The following is a 22,877-nucleotide window of genomic DNA, read 5'->3' on the forward strand; positions in this document are numbered from 1 at the left end:
TCCTTACTGTATTACAATCAGCACAATATTTTACATTAATTTAGTTTGATAATTCAGTATATGAGTTTCAATTACGTAGACTTTCCATATTTTTAGTGTACCAACAGTCACATCCAGAAAACAAGATGTTATTGACTGGCTATGCCAAAAGAGGATTTCGATGCAATACGTATATACAAGTGGTAAATTGTTGGATCATGTCGCTTAAAATAAATTTTTGTTGCACTTCTCATCGCAAAAGAATTGATTAATAGAACATGGTCATAAATTTCAGAGGTTGCTACTAATATGGGCAATTGTAAAGGTGCTGAAATTAATACGTTGTTAGTCTGGTGCCATAATGTTGTGAACCACGCCAAGGATGTCATAACGGAAGTATTAGGAAACAATTTTGTAGTTAAAAATAACAAGCAACAGCAAATTATTCCATTAAATTCTGTCAGTAGCTCTGAAGATTGTGATGGCTACAATGAAAACATGATTTGCAAAGTGATGAAAGTGACACTCGTCCATTGGTAGTATAACTTGCTGTTAAAAAAAGTTAAATAGTAAAAGGTAATTCAGTTGTGGTCACATACTACAGTATTTTCTCTCAGTAATTCAACTTTTTTACAGTTGTGTTGCGTTGAAATATTCTTCCACTTTATGCAACAGATAATAAACAAAATTGTTAGAGGCAGCCGTAGTGACTTTGCCAAATATGTTGAAGTGACTTGAGAGTATCCTCGAATCACTCATGAAATAAGTTATTCATCCAATGTTTACCCCTTTCTATTTTTCATATTCAACAACATTATATTTTCCTTAGATCTGGCTAATGTACCTGTATGCAGAAAAGTCAGTTTCCTTTCTTTTCAGATGTTTTCTGGTGTGGCTCATGTTACAATATGATCTTTCCATCGTTTGTTTTCAGGATGGCTTTCACTTACTCATCTACTAATTGAACAATACCATCAAATTTTTTTCTGGAATGCAATAGTATGTACAATATTCATCACTGATAATTTTCTGTTTCTGAAAAACTGTTAGCCGGCCGCGGTCGCCATGCGGTTCTAGGCACTGCAATCCGGAACTGCACTACTGCTATGGTCGCAGGTTCAAATCCTGCCTTGGGCATGGATGTATGTGATGTCCTTAGGTTAGTTAGGTTTAAGTAGTTCTAAGTTCTAGGGGACTGATGACCTCAGATGTTAAGTCCCATAGTGCTCAGAGCCATTTGAACCATTTTTGAAAAACTGTTCTTCTAAAAGAGGATTCACTTTGTCAAGGTTCAGTATATTTATTTCACTGCAAGTTGTTGCCCTGAAGGACATCAGTATTTGTGATGCATATCTTCCTGTATCACATCATTCCTCAAGTGTCCAGAAAAGATTGTCCAGAAAAGTTTTACCCTTTTTTTCATGACAATGTTTTTGTGACAATTAATAAAATATTCTGGACTATTATGCCGTGGACTAAGGGATGTTTTCACTTCAAAACCTGACGTTTTGACCCCATCTGTGGAGGACAAGTTTTGAAGTGAAATCCCTTAGACCATGACATAATTGTCTGGAATATTTTATTAATTGTGGCAACTCAGGCTGTGAAAGTTTACATTTTACAATGTTTTGTGAATTTTAAATGCATCCACAGTTCTACCACTTCAGTAAACACAGAGAAGCCCCACCATTCTATCTTTCCCTTGTTGTATGTATACTGACATATTATTGCTGTTTTCTTGAGTCTCTCGGCATAGTATTCTGTCCATAGGTCATCTATCAAAACATACCACTTACAGCATACATAGAAGCCCTCTTCATCTCTATTGTGGCTACATTGCAGACTTCATCCATAGAAGCACATAAATCTTACATGGATAAACTCACAGCAGCACATACTAATACAACTGCTCCACCAGAAGCACTGAAATATCTGAAAGTTAGCTGTAACTGGATATATAAAACACTCTACTTACCAGGAAGTGTTATGAGACTTCACACATATATCAAGAGTAGACAAACCTCATCACCAGTCTGTTGGAAACAGGTTGGAACAGCACTGTGTGTACCAAAGCTATGTTGTTCTGCCCATAAAAACTTCAAAATTCTGCTGATGTTAACTGAGGGCTGTTATCTGTCACAGTGGTTTCTGGAAGCCCTTCAGTTGAGAAGGTATGAGATAAGGCCTGGATGGTTTTTGTTGATGATGCTAAGTGCACCTGTGAAATGTGTGGGAAACTGCTATTTGCATTTATGACATTCAACCAGAAGTAGACCAGAAAATGCCCTGCAAAATTTAGATGAATGGGAGACACTGGATTGTCATGTCAAGCCAAGAAAAATATTGACACGATGGCGCTGCCTGTTTACTTCGACATGTCATGCCCTTTAGAAGACATGTTGGTGAGCCAACCATTTGATGGCCTTCATAAAATAATGTCAAGATGTGTCACTGGAGTGCTTGTGGCCATTATCTCTATGGAGCAAGAGGACACCTTTGAGAGTGGACAGCTCATGTCAGCCAATACCACCAGGCCATAATGTCCAGATTTTCAAGAGTCTTCCAGTCTACTGACAAACCATTCTTCACGGATTGCATTATTTATCATCCTGCAACCAGATGGTGATGACTGTGGTATCAGTGGACAAACTGGCCTTCGTTGCCTCAGCTTTGGCATGAGTATGGAAGCATTCTTTAGGAGCCTCACCAAACTTGGGGTCATATCCTAGTGGGAGATGTGATAGGATGTCTGCATTGGCAAGTGCACTGTGGGCTGATCTGTTGTCACAGTGGTATCCTGAGAGGAACAGTGCCCATCTCTGCAGATGACACGCAGTCCTAGTCAAAATATTAGCATGTGGGTTGAACAGTGGCAACAAAGGGATATTAACAGGACAAATCGGCATTTGTATACATAGTTGTGAAATGTCCTCTGTGCAAAGATTTTGCTGCACTTGCATTAACATTTTGGGAACAAATGCAACTGGACACAACTCCGTTGACTTTATGAGAAAGAACCACCCTCAAGCTAGAGTTAAATGATTCTGCTGTCACTATCAGAGGCTTAGAAGGTTTGTATGCCATGAGACATATTGGGCAGAGCAGAGCCAGTTTGAGGTCTCGAAAAGCCTTGCCGCAAGCAGAGGACCATTGCAATTTGAAATTCTTGTGAAGGAACTGATATAGTTGTTTGGCAGTAGCTGTCACATAGGGAATGAATTTTCTGTTGTTCAGTTGTCCTAACGTGGATTTGATTTGTTTAGCACGTCTGGAGCCCAGTAGCTTTTGTACACCCTCGATATAATGGAGCTTTCATACAGCCTCGATATAATGTGGATTGGGGCGAATCCCTGATCCACTGAAAACATGGTCCAGATATTGTGGTTGCAGCATGAAGAAACATTTTTCCTTATTGGAGGCCAAATTGGTTGCTAGATCCTGTGCCTTTTTACCAGTGACAGTGATGTTGTCCAAATAATGTACTGTACTCAGAATGTCCTGTGTGAGGTGTTCCAAATAGTATTGGAATATGGCTGGTGCATTGGTGATGCCAAAGGGCAGACGAGTATGTCAAAAGTGACCAAATGACATACTGATGACCAGGATGTTTCTGAAGGTTTCATTCAGTGTAAGCTGCAAGTAAGTGTCCCATAGGTCAATTTTTGCAGAAAATTTGGCTCCAGCAAGGCACGTGATTATATCCTCTACTTTTGGAATAGGGTTTGCACCAATGACAGACTGGGCATTGACAGTTGCCTTAAAACCTCCACAAATCCTTAATGATTCATTCGGTTTCTCAATTACACTGTAGGGATGGTTCAGAATTCTTTCTACCTGTAGACAATGCAGCTCACAATGAAGCTTGTTGTACTGAGCAAAAGGAACATTCTGTGCCTTAAGAAACATGGACATTGCTGAAGGCAGTAACGAGATACTTGCTTCAAAGCCAGTGATACCAATTGATAGAAGTGAGAAAACCAAGACATATTTTGCACAAATATCCTGCAGACAAGAACTGGAGATGAAGAGTTAGATGCTATTCATTAAATCATGGACTTCAAAACCAAGGGCACTGAAGAGCTCCAACCTCAAAATGTTTGTAGTTTCCTTTGTATTGACCAAGATGGCGTAGGCTGTCAGGGAGGTTGCTTGGCACTAAACCTGAGTGCTGGAATGACCATCACCTTGATGGTATCATTCGCACAGCATTTTCACTGCTTATAAAAAGTTCATAAGGCAGAGCGATACATGTCACAATTGACCGTAGTTGTTGAAAATCCATTATCAATTAGAGAAACAACTAGGATGGTGTTGATAACCACTTCCAATGTTATAAGCTATTTGAGATAGGGGTTGCCTTGATATAGAACATGTTAGAACCATGGACACTGAATCAGAATCCCTGGAATCTATTTGGGCACAGTTGACATTCATGTTGAAGGACAATCTAAACACTTCAGCTTTGTGTCCATTTTTTCCAGTCTGTGCACTTTTCCCTTTGAAAGTAGCACTGCTGGTGTGTGCTACAAACAACTACTGCAGTAAGGTAATTGCTTAGGGTGTTGTCTACCAGTGGTGTCTTAGCCTCAAGGGGTGTGGTCAGTGACTGTGCCATCTGTATATGAACATACCACTTTAAACACATTTTGCTCCTCTAACTCTGTTATTTGTGCTTCTATTTTATTCTTTATTACTTTACCATACAATCGAGCAGTTGCACAAATAAAGCTGATTGCCCTATAGTTCACACAGTAGTTGGCTTCTGGTTTTAAATATGGGTGAAATAATTGCTTTTTTAAAATTAATTTGGCAGTTCCTCACTATTTAAACATTGATGATTCTATAGGCACCTTTCCCAAGCCTGAAGGTTTCTCATGTCTCATTTGTTAGAGAGATTTACTTACATCTGCTGAGTCCACTAGTGTTTGTTGTTCGCTTTGTGTTGAGTTAGCAGGATTTGTTCGGCAGTCAACTGTGAATTGTACGCTTTTCTCCATTAGGAGATTTTCATAGTAGGTTTTCCACTCCTCCATAAAGATAAGACTCATTCTTGCAATGCCTTTTTGTTGCATTTATGTTATAAGGATTTTTTATGTACATGTTGAGTATAGATTTTGCATTGTATACAAAACTAATATTCGTGCCACTGTTGTGTGGTTGTTCAGTAGCAGCAGTTCTACGAGAGCAGTGCACAGCAGGAGGACCAGTGGCAACGGCTGCAGCCCGATGTCTGTGTGCGTGTGCGGCTCGCTCCTCTGCGTCTACCTTCCTCACGGCATCCACTTCACTGTTGGTGCGCAACACAGTGCACCACGATGTTACTGCCGCAGTTCTGGATGGTCTACAGGATGTCAGCTTAGATAACTTCCCACAAGAAGATATAAGTGACCTCCTCTGTAAGGTCATAGATGTTACCAATACAATAAAAGAGTCTCCTCCACCCATTCTGCCTGTCTTGTTAGGGGCATATGGAGAACTTCTTGGTGAGTATGAAGTAAAATACTACTGCTTGTAGTAGACTGATGTAGATAAAATCTACATAATTGCTGTTGTGTAAGGGTTGTATCATTGGCTTTAAAACAAAAGGTCCTGGATCCCGGGTTTGATCCAAGTCATTAATTTTATTTTGAGAAAAATCATCAGCTATTATGGTCAAACAGTTCATGTATACATAAACACCCTAATTCTGCTAATGGACTTATCAGAACATGTTGGAGGAGTGGATAGAGGCTCAGGACATGTCCTCGCACTTTTGGTGTGAAACTGCAGAGGAATCAGAAATGATCAATGGCTTGAGAATGTGGAAGGTAATAGAAACCAGTGCATTAAAGACATGTAATGTGTAGACTTGGGAAATGTGGCCTGTAACTGGGTAAGTGTCATAATGATCTCGCCACCGGAAAAATATTCCAGGTCAGTCCCTCATTTGCATATGTAGGAGGGGAGTGCCAAAGGTGATGTGACCATGAAAGAAATATTGATAAACCGATAGGGTAACATTCTACAAGCTGGAGTGTGAAAAGTCAGAAGTCCAGATGTGCTAGGGTAGTTAGAAAATGTAAAAGGGAAATGCAAAGGCTAAAACTAGGTGCAGTAGCAGTCAGTGAAGTGAAATGAACAGAAGATAAATATTATTGGTCAGAAAAATACAGTGTAATGCCAACAGCAGCAAAACATAGCATAATGTCCCACTGGTGGCCATACAGCCCCAGAAATCTCTATGGAAGAAAAGTCCTCTTTCAATGCAGACCCTAAAATGTTCCCTTATGTGGCTACACATTGGGAGGAACATAGGTCTAAGCAGCAAGCAGAAAAATACTCCACCCAATACCTAATTTGCACAAGGACTAACGGGATTCCTTCTTGGCTACAAAGCCCTTATTCTTTGTGGAGAACTCAAAAGGCAAGTTTTGAGGAGCGCCAGCCATCCTAGAATGAAATTGGGTCAGTTTTGATCAAAACAGCATTCCCTGACCAGTCACAGGCACTGCTCCCTTGTAACAAGCTGGTTGACATACTGGTGACAGTCACTCCCCATAATAGTCTAAATATGGTTCAGATCATCATTTTCCACTGAGACCTGCTCTAGCGATCTGATGATGAGCTATGCACCAACTTGGGGCAACGGTTGTACACTTTGTCATGTACATAGAGGGCAAAAGAACAATGGGGTTACTACCGGTGCCTTCATCTTGGACTTTGAGGGTGATTTATTGCATGAAAAGTTCAAGAAGATGGTATATCAATGCGATGTGAAACCGTATGGTTTGCAGCCCTTGTCTTCTCCCATCCATACAGTGGAGAATCCGTGGTGACCTGTGTGGTAGTGACCACTTTCCAATCTTCCTGTTCCTACATCAGTGTTACTTCCATGGATTCCTGCCCAGACGGACTCTCAACAGTGTTGACTGGGGTGATTCCACCTCTCTTGTTGCCCTTGGCTCCCCACTGCATGGAGATACCAATGAGGCAGTCCAGAATACAACCAACTACAGTGATTCATTCGGCAACTGCTTTGGCAATCCCCTGTTCCTTGGGCCCGCCCTGATGAAAGACTGTAGCTTGGTGGTCATCAGAAATTGCAGAGGCCATTAAATATCATATGCGGGCTTTCCAGTGCCATAAGCAGAACCCATCGATGGAGCATCTCATTGCCTTTAAGAGGTACTGTGCCCGGGTCCGCCATCTAATAAAATGAGGGAGAAAAGAATGCTGTGAACGGTATGTTTCAAGTGTCGGACCACATACCTTCCCTTTGCAAGTTTGGGCAAAGATCATACATCTCTGTGGATACCAGGCACCTGCAGGTTTACCTGGTAGTACCTTGAATGGCGCTGTCTACACTGACCCAGACGCTGTCGCCAAACATTTTGTTGTGCATTGTGCTCGAGCCTCTGTGACTAAGAATTATGGACCTGCCTTTCGTGTCCCAAAACAGCGGGTGGAGTGAAAGCAGTTATCTTCTACTTCACCAACTGGAGTCATAAATGCTCCATTCAGCGAGTGAGAATTCGTGGAATTCATCAGTGATCTAGCCCACTGCACTGATATAGCTCCAGGGTCGGACCGTGTCCACAACCAAATGATCAAACACCTATCAATGGATTGTCAACATCATATCCTTGCCGCCTTTAACTACATGTGGAGTGAGAATCAGTTCCCATCCCAATGGTAAGGAAGCATTATCATCCCAGTACTGAAACTGGGTAAGCATCCTCTGGAGACACACAGTTATTGCCCAATTAGTCTCGCCAATTTTCTCTGTAAGTTGCTTGAATGCATGGTCAAGTGGTGGCTGTGTTGGCTCCTTGAATCTTGGAGTCTTCTGGCTTTGTCCCTGGCTGGTTTTCGCCAAGTCTATTCCGTTACTGATAATTTGGTTTATCTGGAGTCTGCCATCCAAACATCTTTTGCCCAATGTCACCACCTTATAGCCATCTTCTTCGGCCTGCAGAAGGCTTATGACACTACATGGCGACACCACATCCTTACCATCTTACACGAGTGGTGTCTCTGAGGCCCACTCCCAATTTTTATCCAGAAATTCCTGTTCTGTGTGCACTGTGGTAAAGCAAGGCACCTCTGCTCAGTGTGAAGAAGCCACATAACCTACTCCCATCCTGTTCCATGAGGTGGGTGCAAGGGTCACTGTTTTTTTGGTTAATTAGGTCATGTTTCCATAACTGGTCTTGCCCAAGGTGTCCCTACCCTCATGGTATTTGGTTGCCTACAATGGTATTTCTATTCTTCTTTGTGGGTAGTTCTTGATCACTACAGCCAACAAAGTTTGTCATTGACCACCTGCCTGCTACCAATATTTTTGGCCTCTATGCCTTAACATTAAATGTTTTTTCTATCTATGATGAAGTCAAAGTAGTGTCAACCACAGTCCCTTTCCAGGAACAGGATGATCTCTGCACTGCATTTGTATTTCAGCCATATTTTAGATCTGCTTCAGACTTTCAGGTGCATATGATCCTTCAGCCAGATGCCACACCTAATTTTTACCACACCAGATCAATTCTGGTTACCTTACATGCTTCTGTGAAGCAGGAGCTAGATCATCTCCAGGCTGCTGGGGTTATCACACCTCTGACATCCAACACATGGGCCACTCAGCTAGTCATCATCAGAAAGCACAATGGTTCTCTTCAATTTTGTGGAGATTTCAAGGCAACCATCAATGTCCAATGGCAAATGGAAACTTCTCCTCTTTCCCGGTCGGAAGACCACCTCAGCAGATACGCTGGAGGGGAATACTACTACAACATAGACCTCACCAAGGTTTACCTCCCATTACCCTTAGATAAAGAATCACAGAACACTGTCATTAATAAGTCTTTTGGATTATATAAGTACAAGTGACTTACATTTGGCTTTGCCTCGACCCCAGAAATTTTCCAAATGTTTCTGGAACAGCTGATGCACCATATATTGGCATGCATGAATTACTTTGATCTCACTGTGATGAGAGCCTCTCACCAGCACCACTTGCAAAACTTGCATACCCTTTATACGAACCTGTAGGACACAGGCCTGCATTGTTGTTTCAAGAAGTGCAGGTTTTTTTAAAGCCAGAAATTGTGTTTGGGTCATTGGCTCATCAAAGAGTGAGAGAATTAGGCGCATTGATCAGAATGTCACCACAATAGATCCCCTACCTCACCCAACTTCCCTCATTTACAGGTGTTTTCTGGCAAAATCTGCTATTATTCTAAGTTCTTACCCTGCACAACCTCTCAATCAGTTGCATAAGAATAGCGTGCCTTATAACTGGGTTCCTGGCTGCAACAGAGCTTTTACCCATTGAAAACCGTGCTGAAATTCATCCCTTGCCTCAAGTCTTTCTCTCCCATTTGGCCGTTGGTTGTGGCAGGCGCCTAAGGCATTTGAATAGTCTTGGCACACAGGAACAGGGATAGATCTGAACAGCCTGTAACATACACATCCAAGATATTGATGCCTGCAGGGTGAAACTATTCCCTGATCAAAATGGGAAGCATTGGAAGTATTTGCCATTACAAACTGTCATGTCAATCTTTTTTGGGATGAAGCTCTTTCTAATTACAGATCACAAGTGACTGCCAGCATTATTGAGGCTGTGCTCCAATCTCCCAGAGAGGATAGCCGAAAGCCTCCAACGCTGGGCATTATTTTTGATTGCATACAATTATATCATCTTGTATAAGCCCATGTTGCAGCATTCCAATACAGACATTGTTGTTTCTATGCACTAGACCACACCATGGTTTTGACCAACTGGAGGTCCTCTGCTCCCATATCAATACCATGCGACAACATAAGTTTGATGGTTTTTCCATTACTGCTACTCATGTCGCTGCTGCCGTGTGCTGGGACCCCACCGTGTGGCAGGTCCTCCACTATGTGACCCATGGCTGGCCAGCTTATCTCAGCTGCTGGCTGGTGACCAAGCTCCTCCTGGAACCTTATTTCTGACAGGCTCTTGGTTGTAGATGATGTCAATCTTTTGGACACAGAGAAATGATCATCCCAGCAGAATTGTGCCAATTGGTGTTCAGCTTGCTGCACCAACAACATTGAGGGATATCCCACAACAAGGTGCTAGCTTCCTGTCATATATACTGGCCAGAAATCACCAGTGCCGTCAAAAGAATGGTCTGTGACTGTACGGTGTGTGCCCAGCACCACCACAATCTTTGGCCACCTAACCTACTCCTGCCTCACCTAAGACTGCATACATCTTGATTTTGAAGGCCAATTTTTGAGATTGATGTGGCTTTTCATTATGGATGCTTACTTCAAGTGCCCCTGTGTTGTCCATATGGCATCCTCCATGACTAACATCACCCTCACTGTCTTAATCCAGGTTTTGGCCATCAAAGGGTTCCTTCGCACATTGGTCTCCAACAAGGGGCCACAATTCACAGAGTGCATCTTCCAAGATTTCTTGGGGGCCAGTGGCATAAAACATATTTGCAGCCCTCTGTTCCATCCTTTCTCAAATGGTAAAGCAAAACATCTCATTTGAACTTACAAGCAGCAACTGAAAAAAACTGATGAGTCCACTACCACTACATTGGTTCTCACCTTGTTTTCGAGCACTTATTGGACCAAGCTCCTCCATGGGCACCAACTGGAGGCTGTGCTTGATCGTCTGACACCGCTCTCCTCCCTCCCCGTATTATGCACCTAGCATGACTGTGTGGGCCCACTCGTGCAGAATCAGAGTGCCGCTATCACAACCAGCTTTGGTCTTGAAAGGTGGTGCCTCCATGGCCACCCACCTCTCCCCTCCCCCCCCCCCCCCCACCCCCCCCCCCACCCCCAGCCCCCTCGTCTAGCCACTGCATTTTGGTGACTGTGTAGCACCATGGCTGTCACCCATGATGGCTACATACAACTCCCCACTGTTGCACTGGTGAGGTGATACCTTCTGTGTACATGCAGATCAGTGAAAATACCTGGCACACCCATCACCAGTGATGTCCTGACGGATGCCGGCAGACACCCTACCTTCCCGCAGCATGCAGGTGAAGAGCTTTGGCACTTGATTCTTCTGTCTGATCATGTTTTGGATTGTGTGTCTCTGTGTTCTTGGCCTGTTGACATTGTTTTGACAAAGGTTCTCACCTTATCCCCTCATTGTTGCATAGGTTCTACATCTACATCGATACTCTGCGAATCACATTTAAGTATCCGGCAGAGGGTTCATCGAAACACCTTCACAATTCTCTGTTATTCCAATCTCATAGCGTGCAGAAAGAATGAACACCTATGTCTTTCCGGGTAAGCTCTAATTTTCCTTATTTTATCTTGATCGTTGCTCCCTATATAGGTCAGCATCAACAAAATATTTTCACACTTGGAGGAGAAATTTGGTGATTGGAATTTCTTGAGAAGTTTCCTCTGCAGCGAAAAATGCCTTTGTTTTAATGATGTCCATCCCAAATCCTGTATCATTTCAGTGACTCTCTCTCCCCTATTTCGCAATAATACAAAATGTGCTGCCCTTCTTTGAGTTGAGCTTTGTCGTCGTACTCTGTCAATCCTATCTGGTAGGGATACCACACAGTGCAGCAGTATTCTACAAGGGGACGGACAAGTGTTGCATAGGCAGTCTCTTTAGTAGGTATGTTACATTTTCTAAGTGTCCTGCCAATAAAACATAGTCCTTAGTTTGCCTCCCCCACAACATTTCCTGTGTTTTCCTTCCAATTTAAGTTCTTCGTAATTGTAATTCTTAGGTATTTAGTTGAATTTATGGCCTTTATATTTGACTGATTTATCGTGTAACCGAAGTTTAACGGATTCCTTTTAGCACTCGAGTGGATCACCTCACACTTTTCATCATTTTGAGTCAACTGCCAATTTTTGCGCCGTACACGTATCTTTTCTAAATTGTTTTGCGATTTGTTTTGATCTTCTGATGGCTTTGCTAGTTGATAAACGATAGCATCATGTGCAGACAGCCTAAGACGGCTACTCAGATTGCCTCCCAAACCTTTATATAAGTAAGGAACAGCATAGGGTCTACATCACTACCTTGGGAATGCCAGAAATCACTTCTGTTTTACTCAATGACTTTGCATGAATTACTATGAGTTGTGACCCCTCTGACTGGAAATCTTGAATCCAGTCACATAACTGTGATGATATTCAATAAGCATGCAACTTCACTACAAGCTGCTTGTGTGGTACAGTGTCAGAAGCCTTCCAGAAATCCAGAAACATGGAATTGCTATGAAATCCCTTGTCAATAGCAGTCAACACTTCGTGCAAATAAAGAGCTAGTTGCGTTTCACAAAAATGATGTTTTCTAAATCCATGTTGAGTCAATAGACCGCCCATGTTGAGTCAATAGACCGTTCTCTTCGAGGTAATTCGTAATGTTTGAACACAATATATGTTCCAAAATCCTGCTGCATATTGACATTAATGATATGGGTCTCTAATTTAAGGAATTACTCCGACTACCTTTCTTGAGTGTTGGTGTGACCTGTGCAACTTTAGAGTCTTTGTGTACAGATCTTTCGTCAACCTAACGGTTGCATATGATTGTTAAGTATGGAGCTATAGCATCAGCATACTCTGAAAGGAACCTAATTGGACCAGGAGACGTACTTTTACTTAGTGATTTAAGTTGTTTCACTTCTCCAAGGATATCTACTTCTATGTTACTCATGTTGGCAGCTGTTCTTGATTCGAATTCTGGAATATTTACTTCATCTTCTTTGATGGAGGAATTTTGGTAGGTTGTGTTTAGTAACTCTGCTTTGGCAGCATTGTCTTCAATAGTATCTCCCTTGCTGTCATGCAGAAAAGGCATTGATTTTGCCTTGCCACTAGCATATTTCACATAAAACTAAAATCTCTTTGGATTTTCTGCCAGGTTTCGAGACAAAGTTTCATTGTGGAAACTATAAACATCTCACATTGCATTCCGCACTAAGTTTCTAGCTTCTGTAAAAGCTTGTCAATCTTGGAGATTTTGCATCTGTTTAAATTTGGCATGTTTTTTATTGTTTCTGCAACAGTGTTTTGACCTGTTTTGTGTACCATGGGAATCAGGTCTGTCATTCATTAATTTATTGGATATAAATCTCTCAGTTGCTGTCAATACTATTTCTTTCAATTCATGCCACATCTGGTCTACACTTACATTGTTAATTTGGAAAGAATGGAGATTCTCTCTCAGGAAGGCATCAAGTGAATTATCTGCTTTTTTGTAGAGGTATATTTTTTGTTAATTTTTGGAGGATTTGGAGGTTACAATATTCAGTCTCACTACAACAACCCTGTGTTACTAATCCCCATATCCATTTTTATGCTTATTATTAACTCAGGATTATTTGTTGAAAAGAGGTAAAGTGTGTTTTCACAACCATTTACTATTCGCATGGGCTCATGAACTAACTGCTCAAAATAATTTTCAGAGAATGCATTTAGCACAATTTCAGATGATGTTTTATGTGTACCTCCGGAATTAAACATGTATTATCACCCACATATCAAGGGTAAATTAAAGTCACCACCAATTATAATTGTGTGAGTCAGGTACGTGTTTGAAATCAAACTCAAGTTTTCTTTGAGCCTTTCAGCAATTGTATCATCTGAATTGGGAGGTCGGTAAAAGGATCCAATTATTATCATATTCCGGCTGCCAAGAGTGACCTCTGCGTATACTAACTCACAAGAACTATCTACTTCAATTTCACGACAAGATAAACAACTATTAACAGCAACAAACACACCACCACCAAGTATGTTTAGCCTATCTTTTCGGGACACCGTTAGGTTCTTCACAAAAATTTTGGCTGAACTTACATCCAGCTTTAGCCAGCTTTCAGTGCCTATAACAATTTGAGCATCAGTGCTTTTCTATTAGCACTTGGAGCTCTGGTACTTTCCCAACACAGGTACGACAGTTTACAACTGTTATACTGATGGTTGCTGTATCTACGTTCTTCCTGTGTTCGGCATGCACCCTTTGTGACTGAAGCCCTTTTTATGTTTTCCCGAGACCCTCTAACCTAAAAAACCGTCCAGTCCATGCCACACAGCCCCTGATACTTGTGTAGCCACCTCCTGCACATAGGGACTCGTGACCTATTCAGCGGAACTTGAAACCCAACCATGCTATGGCACAAGTCGAGGAATCTGCAGCCTACACGGTCGCAAAACCATCTTAGCCTCTGATTCAGACCCTCCTCTCAGCTCTGTACCAAAGGTCCGCAATCAGTCCTGTCGACTATGCAGCAAATGGTCAGGTCTGCTTTCATCTTCCAAGACTGGCAGCCTTTACCACTTTTGTTAGCTGCTTGAAACCAGAGAGAATCTCTTCTGATCCAAAGTGACACACGTCATTGGTACTGACATCAGTCACAACTTGCAGTTGGGTGCACCCTGTGTTCTTCATGGCATCTGGAAGGACGCAGTTCACATCCGGAATGACTCCACCTGGTCTGCACACAGAGTGCACATTGGCGTTTTCCCCCTTGTTGGCAGCCATATCCCTAAGGGGCCCCATAATGTGCCTAATGTTGGAGCTCCCAACTATCAATAATCCCACCCTCTGCAATTGCCCAGATCTTGCAGGCTGATTTCCTCTGAAACAGGACAGGCGACTGCATCTGGCTGAGCGACAGTGTCAGCCACAGACAGCGCTTGGAACCTGTTTGTCAGACCAACTGGGAAGGCCTTACGTGCGGCCCCCTGCAAAGTCTTTCGCCACCTGCCATGCCCCGGTGTGACCTCCCACTTGGTCCGCTGCTCGTGGTCGTGCGGTAGCGTTCTCGCTTCCCGCGCGCGGGTTCCCAGGTTCAATTCCCAGCGGGGTCAGGGATTTTCTCTGCCTTGTGATGACTGGGTGTTGTGTGATGTCCTTAGGTTAGTTAGGTTTAAGTAGTTCTAAGTTCTAGGGGACTGATGACCATAGATGTTAAGTCCCATAGTGCTCAGAGCCATTTGAACCATTTTGAACCTCCCACTTGACCACAGGTGAATGATCAATGTCAGTGCAATCAGTAACTGGGCAGGCCACCAGTGAGGACCGATCGGAGGACTCTGATGTGCTGGACATCTGTTGGACCCCCACAGCTGGCCCACAACAATGGTGCCCATCCACTGTAGCTTCAAGCTGTGTAACCGAAGCCGTCACAGCCTGGAGCTGAGAGCGAAGTGCCACGAACTCGGCTCACATCCACACACAACAATCGCAGTCCCTATCTATACTAAAGACCATGGAAAACCAAAATACCGAGATAAATAGACCATCAGCACATGCTGCAGAACTCTACTGTAGACCCTGATGAAAATGCAGGAACTGTGTCTAATAAATTAGATATACACAGAGATTCAAAAACCTAGCTGTCGAAACACTTGGGTGAGACTAAATAATTCGCCCTGATTAGGATTTTGTAATATGTTACAAAATCGGTTCACATCCCAGCACAAATGAAAATGTGAGAACAGTGGCTATTACTTATTAAATTAACACAAACTTAAGAAACTAAACTCAAAGCACACAGATGAAATTATATAATTCACTCCTGGTTAGAAACTCGTAAAAGTCACAAAATCAGTTACCTCCCTGTTACTGCGTCTGTCTCGGCCGGTCGCTGCTTTGATCTTTTCCTTGTCTGCATCTTGTCCACTGCTGGTCAGCCATGTTTAACTTGACTACTGCTTCTTATCACATTCTGTCCTGCAGATGGCCCTTCCACCTTGTGGTTTCGCCCATTTCTCTCCCGGGGTTCTGACACATTTGCTGATATCCGCCTCACACGGATACGCTTCATAGTACAAATGCCAATATGAGATTTTATATTGTTTTCTCCAACTTAATTCTGCCCACATAATTGCTGTTTGGGCACCCTGTGGACTGATTGTTTTACGACTCACAACAAACAAGAGAATGTCACATTTGGTACTGAATATTGAAAAGTTAATGTTAAGCTCTTTCATTTGATACTGTTTGCATCTACAAGGTATTATACGCATTGGCTTCCCCAACTTTACAGTCAGTGAGCAATGCCAAAGAGAGGCAAGATATCATACTAATTCTGCAGTATTGCATGGACTTGAAGACCTGATTGTATAATTGTGCACATGCATTAGAGTGGGCTATTTCAGTTGAAGATGAAGTTTGCTAAAAGTAGCTATTAAAGGATTATCTTAGTTCTTATACTTACTTCAGAACTACATTATAAATTTCTTTAACATTGATAATCTTTCAGATTGAAAAAAAGAGGCTGCAGTACATACTAATTTTCTAATATCTCTTCGCAGGTGACCAAGCAGTACATGTGCTAGAGTCTCTTGTTGATAGATTCAACTGTTACACGGATGAGGGGATATGTCACCTCCTCCTGAGTGCTACACTCAAACTTTTTATGAAAATGCCAGCAAGGGTGCAGCATATCTTAGGAGAGCTCATGGAGGCTTGTATCTTGGATAGGGATGAGTTCTCAGAGCTCAGATGGAGAGCACTTAAATTTTACAACATGCTGAAGGCTGATCCACAGCTTGTGAGGACACTACTTGGCCTGGATAAAAGAGAGGCAATTTCTTGAAGTTGTTGCATAAGAGAAATATGTAAAAATTAACTCTCACCATTGCTAAGATAAGTGGTTGTGATTTGTTTCTTTCTTGTGAGCTGTGATATGTAAATAAACTGTTTTTAATGATTTATGAAAGCAGTGGAAGTGTGTTTTGTCTTATTTTGTTCTCTTTTTCGTCTTGTGTTCAGTTACTCTGGGAACTCCTACATCTCTTATGCACATTTATTCCTCGTTTTTTCCTCAGAAATTAAACTTTACTTCACTTCAGTGGATCCAAACTATAAACAAGCATGGTATTTGCCAGTGCTTTCAAATATAAAACTAGCTTTCAAATATAAAACTATGTATCATAATATTTGAAACTTTAATTGTATGGATTGATTTATTTAATCCTGATCAAATTGAAACTAAGAAAGTAATTAATGTAATTCAGCTTGTGAAATTGTTACTGGTGTGAGCAAAAAATAAAATGCAGATACACTTACAGATCAAAGTCAACCGCACCCTTGGAATGACAGAGATTGCTGCAGGCAGAGGAAAACTGTGTTGCTTGAACAAAGGGTCACATGATCTTCATACTAAAGTAAAGTAATGTTAAGTTTCTGTTGGCAAATAATTGTAAGTTGTTGCCAGCCTGTGTTGCCATCATTCTGCTGTATGTGTCGCCTAACCCCGTTTGGCTCTGCGACGAAGCTGTATAGTTGCTGTGTACAATCATGTCATCAGGAAACAGCAACTACTTTCAGTGCTAAGGGGTTCTCTTCCTGCCATATTTATAAGGTTGACACAGAGGATTTGGGGAGTATAAAAGAATGCGTCAAAGTTTGTATTAAATTAGACATTAGTTATTTATACTGAGTCACATTCTTGTAGTGTGTTTTCTTAAGTGAACATATCAAGCATATTGGACTGACACCATTGCAAGATGTCCAGGCTGTTTGCTAGCTGCTAAGTGCAGTGCATCAGGCAATACCTGCTTTCTTCTCTTATGGAAGAAGTAGTCTTCTATAGACCTTGCCAGTGCAATTACTAGATTACAGCGGTTTGCAGGTGTTCAGACCCATCCAATGTATTGTAGTCCACTTTGGTGCACTCACCCTGTGTAACGCAGCAACTTATTACGAGATGGCACTCATTGCAGTAAGCCATGCAGCTGTCTAGTATGCTCACAGCACTGCCTGCCGTGAGAACTGCATTGCATAACATTCAGTCGATACAAAGATTCATACTCTCTACGAATCTAAATAATCCATATTAGTTATTATCTGATTTTTCTCAAATTTGTACACAGCCTTTTGTTATTAATGGAATGACGCTATCAGAATTTCAGATTTTTATTTGTTATAATTCTGTAGATAAAGAGAAGTACCTAAAACTCCTAAAACCTATGCTTGGTTTTTTAAAAATCAAGTTAGGAACAATAACAGATTGACTTTCACTATCGTTTGAAGCCATTCCAAAGTTATCAGTGCATAAAAATCAATTAATTAGAATTTTGTTTTTAAACTTGAGTCTCTGTGCATTGCATAATAAAAAAATCGGTCAAAATTATTTGATTATATTTTGCCATGTGAGTGTATGAGAATGATTGAGAGAGTGTATGTGGGACATACGTTAAAATTCAATATTTAATTTTTCGTAAAACCTAGTAGAAACGAACCATGGGAAAGTTATGTTGTAACTGGGATTCAGGTGACGTGTATCAGTGTGTGCTTGCTTTTGTATAAAAGCTGCCAGAATGGAAGTGAGAGGCGAAATAAGTTTATTTATCAATTTGAAGAATATTTTACACTTCGTCTATTTTGATTAAACAGTATACAAGAAATTGAAGTTTTGCTGACATTAATTACTATCAAATTAGTGACTGGATAAGGCAAAATTTGCTGCAAGAACGATCTGTAAGGAACATTCTGATTGGTCGTTTAGATCAACAGCCAATCAGAATTAAGCTGTTCCCACTCGAATAGGGACGTGGGCAGATAGGAGTGTACCTCGAGGAGTCATTTGCTAGCCGGTCTACGGATAATACGATATCAGATCACTCCTTGAAAATACTCTGTAAGACGAGGAAATAGTGAGCTAATTTTGGTCCAAACATATCATGACTGAAGTGACTGGAGTTACGAAAATTTTAATGAAAGTTTGGTTTGTGTAAATTAAATAGTTTGAGAGACATGAGCGTGTGAACTTTCTGGTCGTAGTAACAATGCTGCGTGGCGTGTTTCATGCTCTGTACGAAGACCACTGAAACAACTGAATGTTTAACTCATCAATAATTGTGGGCCTGTGACTGGTAGAACATGAAAATTAGTCGGGTCGGACTTACAAAAATTCTGGCTGCCTTTTGAGTGTATATTTGTTATACAGACAGTGAACTTTGAATGATAACGTTTTAACATATTAAATATGGACTTGATAGCCATTTCATGTATTTCAATATGAATAAAAAAGCAGATTTAATCTAATGTGAAATGCTTTTCTGCAAGTTGACTGAATATTCCGAATGCCCGATTTTTTAATTGTAAACTTCCTGGATCCTACAGACTTGTCTCGCGTAAAGTTATGGGAATCAGATTGCATTTTTCAAGGAAACTTAGCTTTTATGTCATGAGTTTGGGTTAGTTTAGGGCATGAGGGAATTGATAGATGGTGGATAAAAACATATTTTCATTATTCCTACTAAAAGTCTAATGAGGCAAAGCAATTGTTAAAACAGTTTGATATGCATTTGTGATGAGAGGGTCTCAAATCATTGCTCAGCCATCCAGTTTTTAATTCTTTGTGGTGTCCTTAAACTGTTTAAGATGTGTCTGGATGGTTCCTTTGATATTAAAAAGAGCCTACTTCCTGCCCTATCCTTGACTGATCATAGCTGGTGTTCCATCTCTAATGACATCACTGTTGACTAGTCTCCCTTCTCTTTTCAAAACTTTAAATTAATTTTTCATTGAATTTCAAGTACAGATGCACATGAAAAACTAAAACATAACTTGGCTGGAATAATCTATACTCTTGATAAAATTTCTCAGTAAAAACTTTTTATATTAACCTAATGATTGCATAATAAATTTATCACAAACAGTAGAAGGTATTGGTAAGCATGTCAAATGTGTTGTATTGAATGCTTTACAGCCCTTACAAGAAACGTTTTGTGTATATTGGTAATAGGTAATGCAAAGACTAGCAGTACGTATAGTCCAACACCACATGCAGCTAGTCTTATACCGCTCTCACTGTGTTCTTGAGCAAGTTTCTGGTAATGTTTGTACCTTCTTTCATATTATCTTGTAGCTGTAAATAAGACAGTGACTAGGGGCTGTGCTTGTTTTGAATGGATGCAAGGAAAATTGGCCACTGTCTAGAAAAAATCTAGAAGGTGTGCTGGTTATAGTTCGCAGGTTTTGCACAGCTGAAGTATTGTGGAGCATCTTGGACAAAGTCTAAGGTGTCCCCGAAATCGCTGGGGATCCCGGATGCTGTTTAAACTTCTAATGCCCATGATCTGCCTAGTTTATTCCCAGGATGGATAGTGACTAGTAGCAGAGTTGCGAATCTGGTTGGAATGAATGATCTGGACAAGTTCATAGGGTGGTCTCTCTCTCTCTCTCTCTCTCTCTCTCTCTCTCTCTCTCTCTACTAGACCCAGAAATGGTCTCCAGCTTCTTCGGATGATCACATATCACCTACCTCATTGCAGTTCCTTACTTCTTGATGTTTTCTTTCCTTCCCTCTGCTTTTTACATGGGTCACTACCTCATATGATAAATGTCAAATTGGCAGTCCATCCTTTTCCTCTCCTGCAAACCTTTAGGCTGTGATTATTGTGGGAACTAGTGATTAATGACTTCAATGGTGAGCTCCATCCAACATCTTGCAAATTATGCACCTACCCCATGATGGCATCAGTAATATCATTATTTGCTGTTTAGGTGATATGATGCACATGTATTTATCCTTTTTACCAAAAGTACTGTCTCGCAGTTTTAGCAGTCTGCCCCACTGCTGAGTACCATTAGTAGTTTTCTGGCAATTTTCAAATTGATGCTGTAGGGCTCTTCTGGGATCACATTGGTAAAATACTCTGTTATTCACTGTTGGAAAATTCTGATAGTGGAATGTCATTCCCACTGATAATTTCTAGCCATTATCTCTTTGTTACTGCTTACTATTTTCAAAATTCAGCAGTTCCTTTGTCTTTCCTCCATAAACAAATACCCTGGTTTTCCAGGATAATTTTGTGCACAAAAAATGTATATGCCAGCCATTTTGTGTCTCATATTTCACCATATGAGACCTGGTTCTCGTGAGTTTCTCCAGTAAAAGCAAAGAATCAGGTCACAAGCTGTTACAGGAAAATATGTGAAAATCAAAGTCTCTGTATGCAGATCACAAATGGTAATGAATGTGGTCTGACTAGTGCTCCTGTCACTGGCATACTACGCAGAGAACATTCAATGGAAAGACAGACAGAGTATCAAATTTTGGCGTCCTTGGATGGCGTCTTGGAGCTGATTAACAGTGATATTATAAAAATTCAACTTCATATTTTAAGAACTGCCTAGTTTTGAAGCTACCTAGTGTGAAACAGAGTAGAAACTTATGGTTGCAAATACCTATGTCACAAAACAAACAAAAGGGTGGAAAATTTAGCCAAGAGACAACAGCTCAAGCAGCACACAACTTAAGGAGCAATAAAGTGCATAACCATTATAATAGCAGTTTACTATAACATCTATGCATTACATATTCATCATGGCTAGCTTAAAATGGAAGTATATGTTAATTACAGAAAAGGTAACTACAAAACAGTGGCACAAATCACACTTCTTACCTCAAAGTGAACGAACCAATCCCAGGCCTTTTTTTCCCCCAGTATTCCTAAAGCAAGAATTTTTAAATACTCCTATGAGATAATATAAACAAATACAAACAAATATGAGCAAATTTTCTTAAGCTCTTATAACTGAAGTTTGCTCTGGCCATGTGCAACTCAAATGACAAATAAAAGTAACACAGTACACTAACTCTCCAGACAACTTTAAACATAAAGAAGATAAACATGTTAGCTGTAAGTTAGGTATAGGGGATGTGAGTATTTGTAGCTTGTGTGTGTATCAACTCTGCTGGGTTGAATATATAGTACTTACTTACTCAATGTCACATTTTGAGTGACAATTGCACAGAATTTTTCATCAAAAACACAATAAAATAGGAAATGAAATGGATGATTAATTACTACATCCAGAGCAAAGAGGACAATCATTGTTGTCAAACATCTGTTATGCTGGGAATTCTCCACTGCATTAGTGGGACGAAGAGGTGTTAACATAAACAATCTGCTAGTAAAGGGCTGGATCCTTCTTAAACATATTTATGTGACAAAAGTTATGGGACACCTCCTAATATCACATCAGACCTCTCTCAACATAGTGCAGCAACTCAACGTGGCACGGACCCAACACGTAGTTGGAAGTCCCCTGCAGAAATACTGAGCCATGCTGCATCTATAGCCATACATAATTTCAAAAGTGTTGATGGAGCATGATTTTGTGCAAAGGCTGATCTCTTGATTACATCTCATAAATGTTTGATGGGATTCATGTCAAGCAATCTGAGTGGCCAAACGATTTGCTCAAATTGTCCAGAATGTTCTTAAAACCTGTTACGAACAATTGTGGTCAGGTGACACAGCACATTGTTCTCCTTAAAAATTCCTTCATTGTTTGGGAACATAAAGTTCATAAATGGCTGCAAATGGTCTCCAAGTAGCTGAATACAACTTTCGGTCAATAATCAGTTCAGCTGGACCAGAAGACCCAGTCCATTCTATGTAAACACAGCTCACACCATTATGGAGACACCACCAGCTTGCACAGTGCCTTGTTGACAACATGGGTCCATGGCTTCGTGGGGTCTGCACCACACTCAAACCCTACCATCAGCTCTTCCCAACTGAATTTAGGACTCATCTGATATGTGCAGGGTTTTCCAGTCATCTATGGTCCAGTCAATATGGTCATGATCATAGGAGAGGTGCAGCAGGTGATGTCATGCTGTCAGCAAAGGTACTCGCGTCAGTCATATGCTGCCATAGCCCATTAATGCCAAATTTTACCACACTGTCCTAATGGATAAGTTTGTCATGTGCCATGGCCCACATTGATTTTTACATTTATTTCACACAGTGTTGCTTGTCTGTTGGCACTGACAGCTCTGTGCAAGCACTGCTATTTTCGGTCATTAAGTGAAGGTCATCGGCCACTATGTTGTCCGTCGTGAGAGATAATACCTGAAATTTAGTATTCTCGGCACACACTTGACACTATGGATAACGGAATATTGAATCTCTTATCGATT

General features: G+C 41.0%; 1 protein-coding gene across 1 annotated transcript in view; it reads left to right on the top strand.

Annotated features, from left to right (window-relative positions):
* Window positions 1-16,655, top strand: part of LOC124544880 (AP-4 complex subunit beta-1-like) — a 43,460-nt gene extending 26,805 nt beyond the window's left edge. The window contains exons 6-7 of the mRNA XM_047123603.1: window positions 5,145-5,462; window positions 16,249-16,655. Of these exons, the coding sequence (XP_046979559.1) occupies window positions 5,145-5,462; window positions 16,249-16,532 (602 nt within the window). The 3' untranslated portion in view covers window positions 16,533-16,655. The remainder of the gene's footprint in view (window positions 1-5,144; window positions 5,463-16,248) is intronic.
* Window positions 16,656-22,877: the final 6,222 nt, after the last annotated feature.

The sequence above is a fragment of the Schistocerca americana genome, chromosome 8 (assembly GCF_021461395.2).
Source record: "Schistocerca americana isolate TAMUIC-IGC-003095 chromosome 8, iqSchAmer2.1, whole genome shotgun sequence".
Taxonomy (NCBI): domain Eukaryota; kingdom Metazoa; phylum Arthropoda; class Insecta; order Orthoptera; family Acrididae; genus Schistocerca; species Schistocerca americana.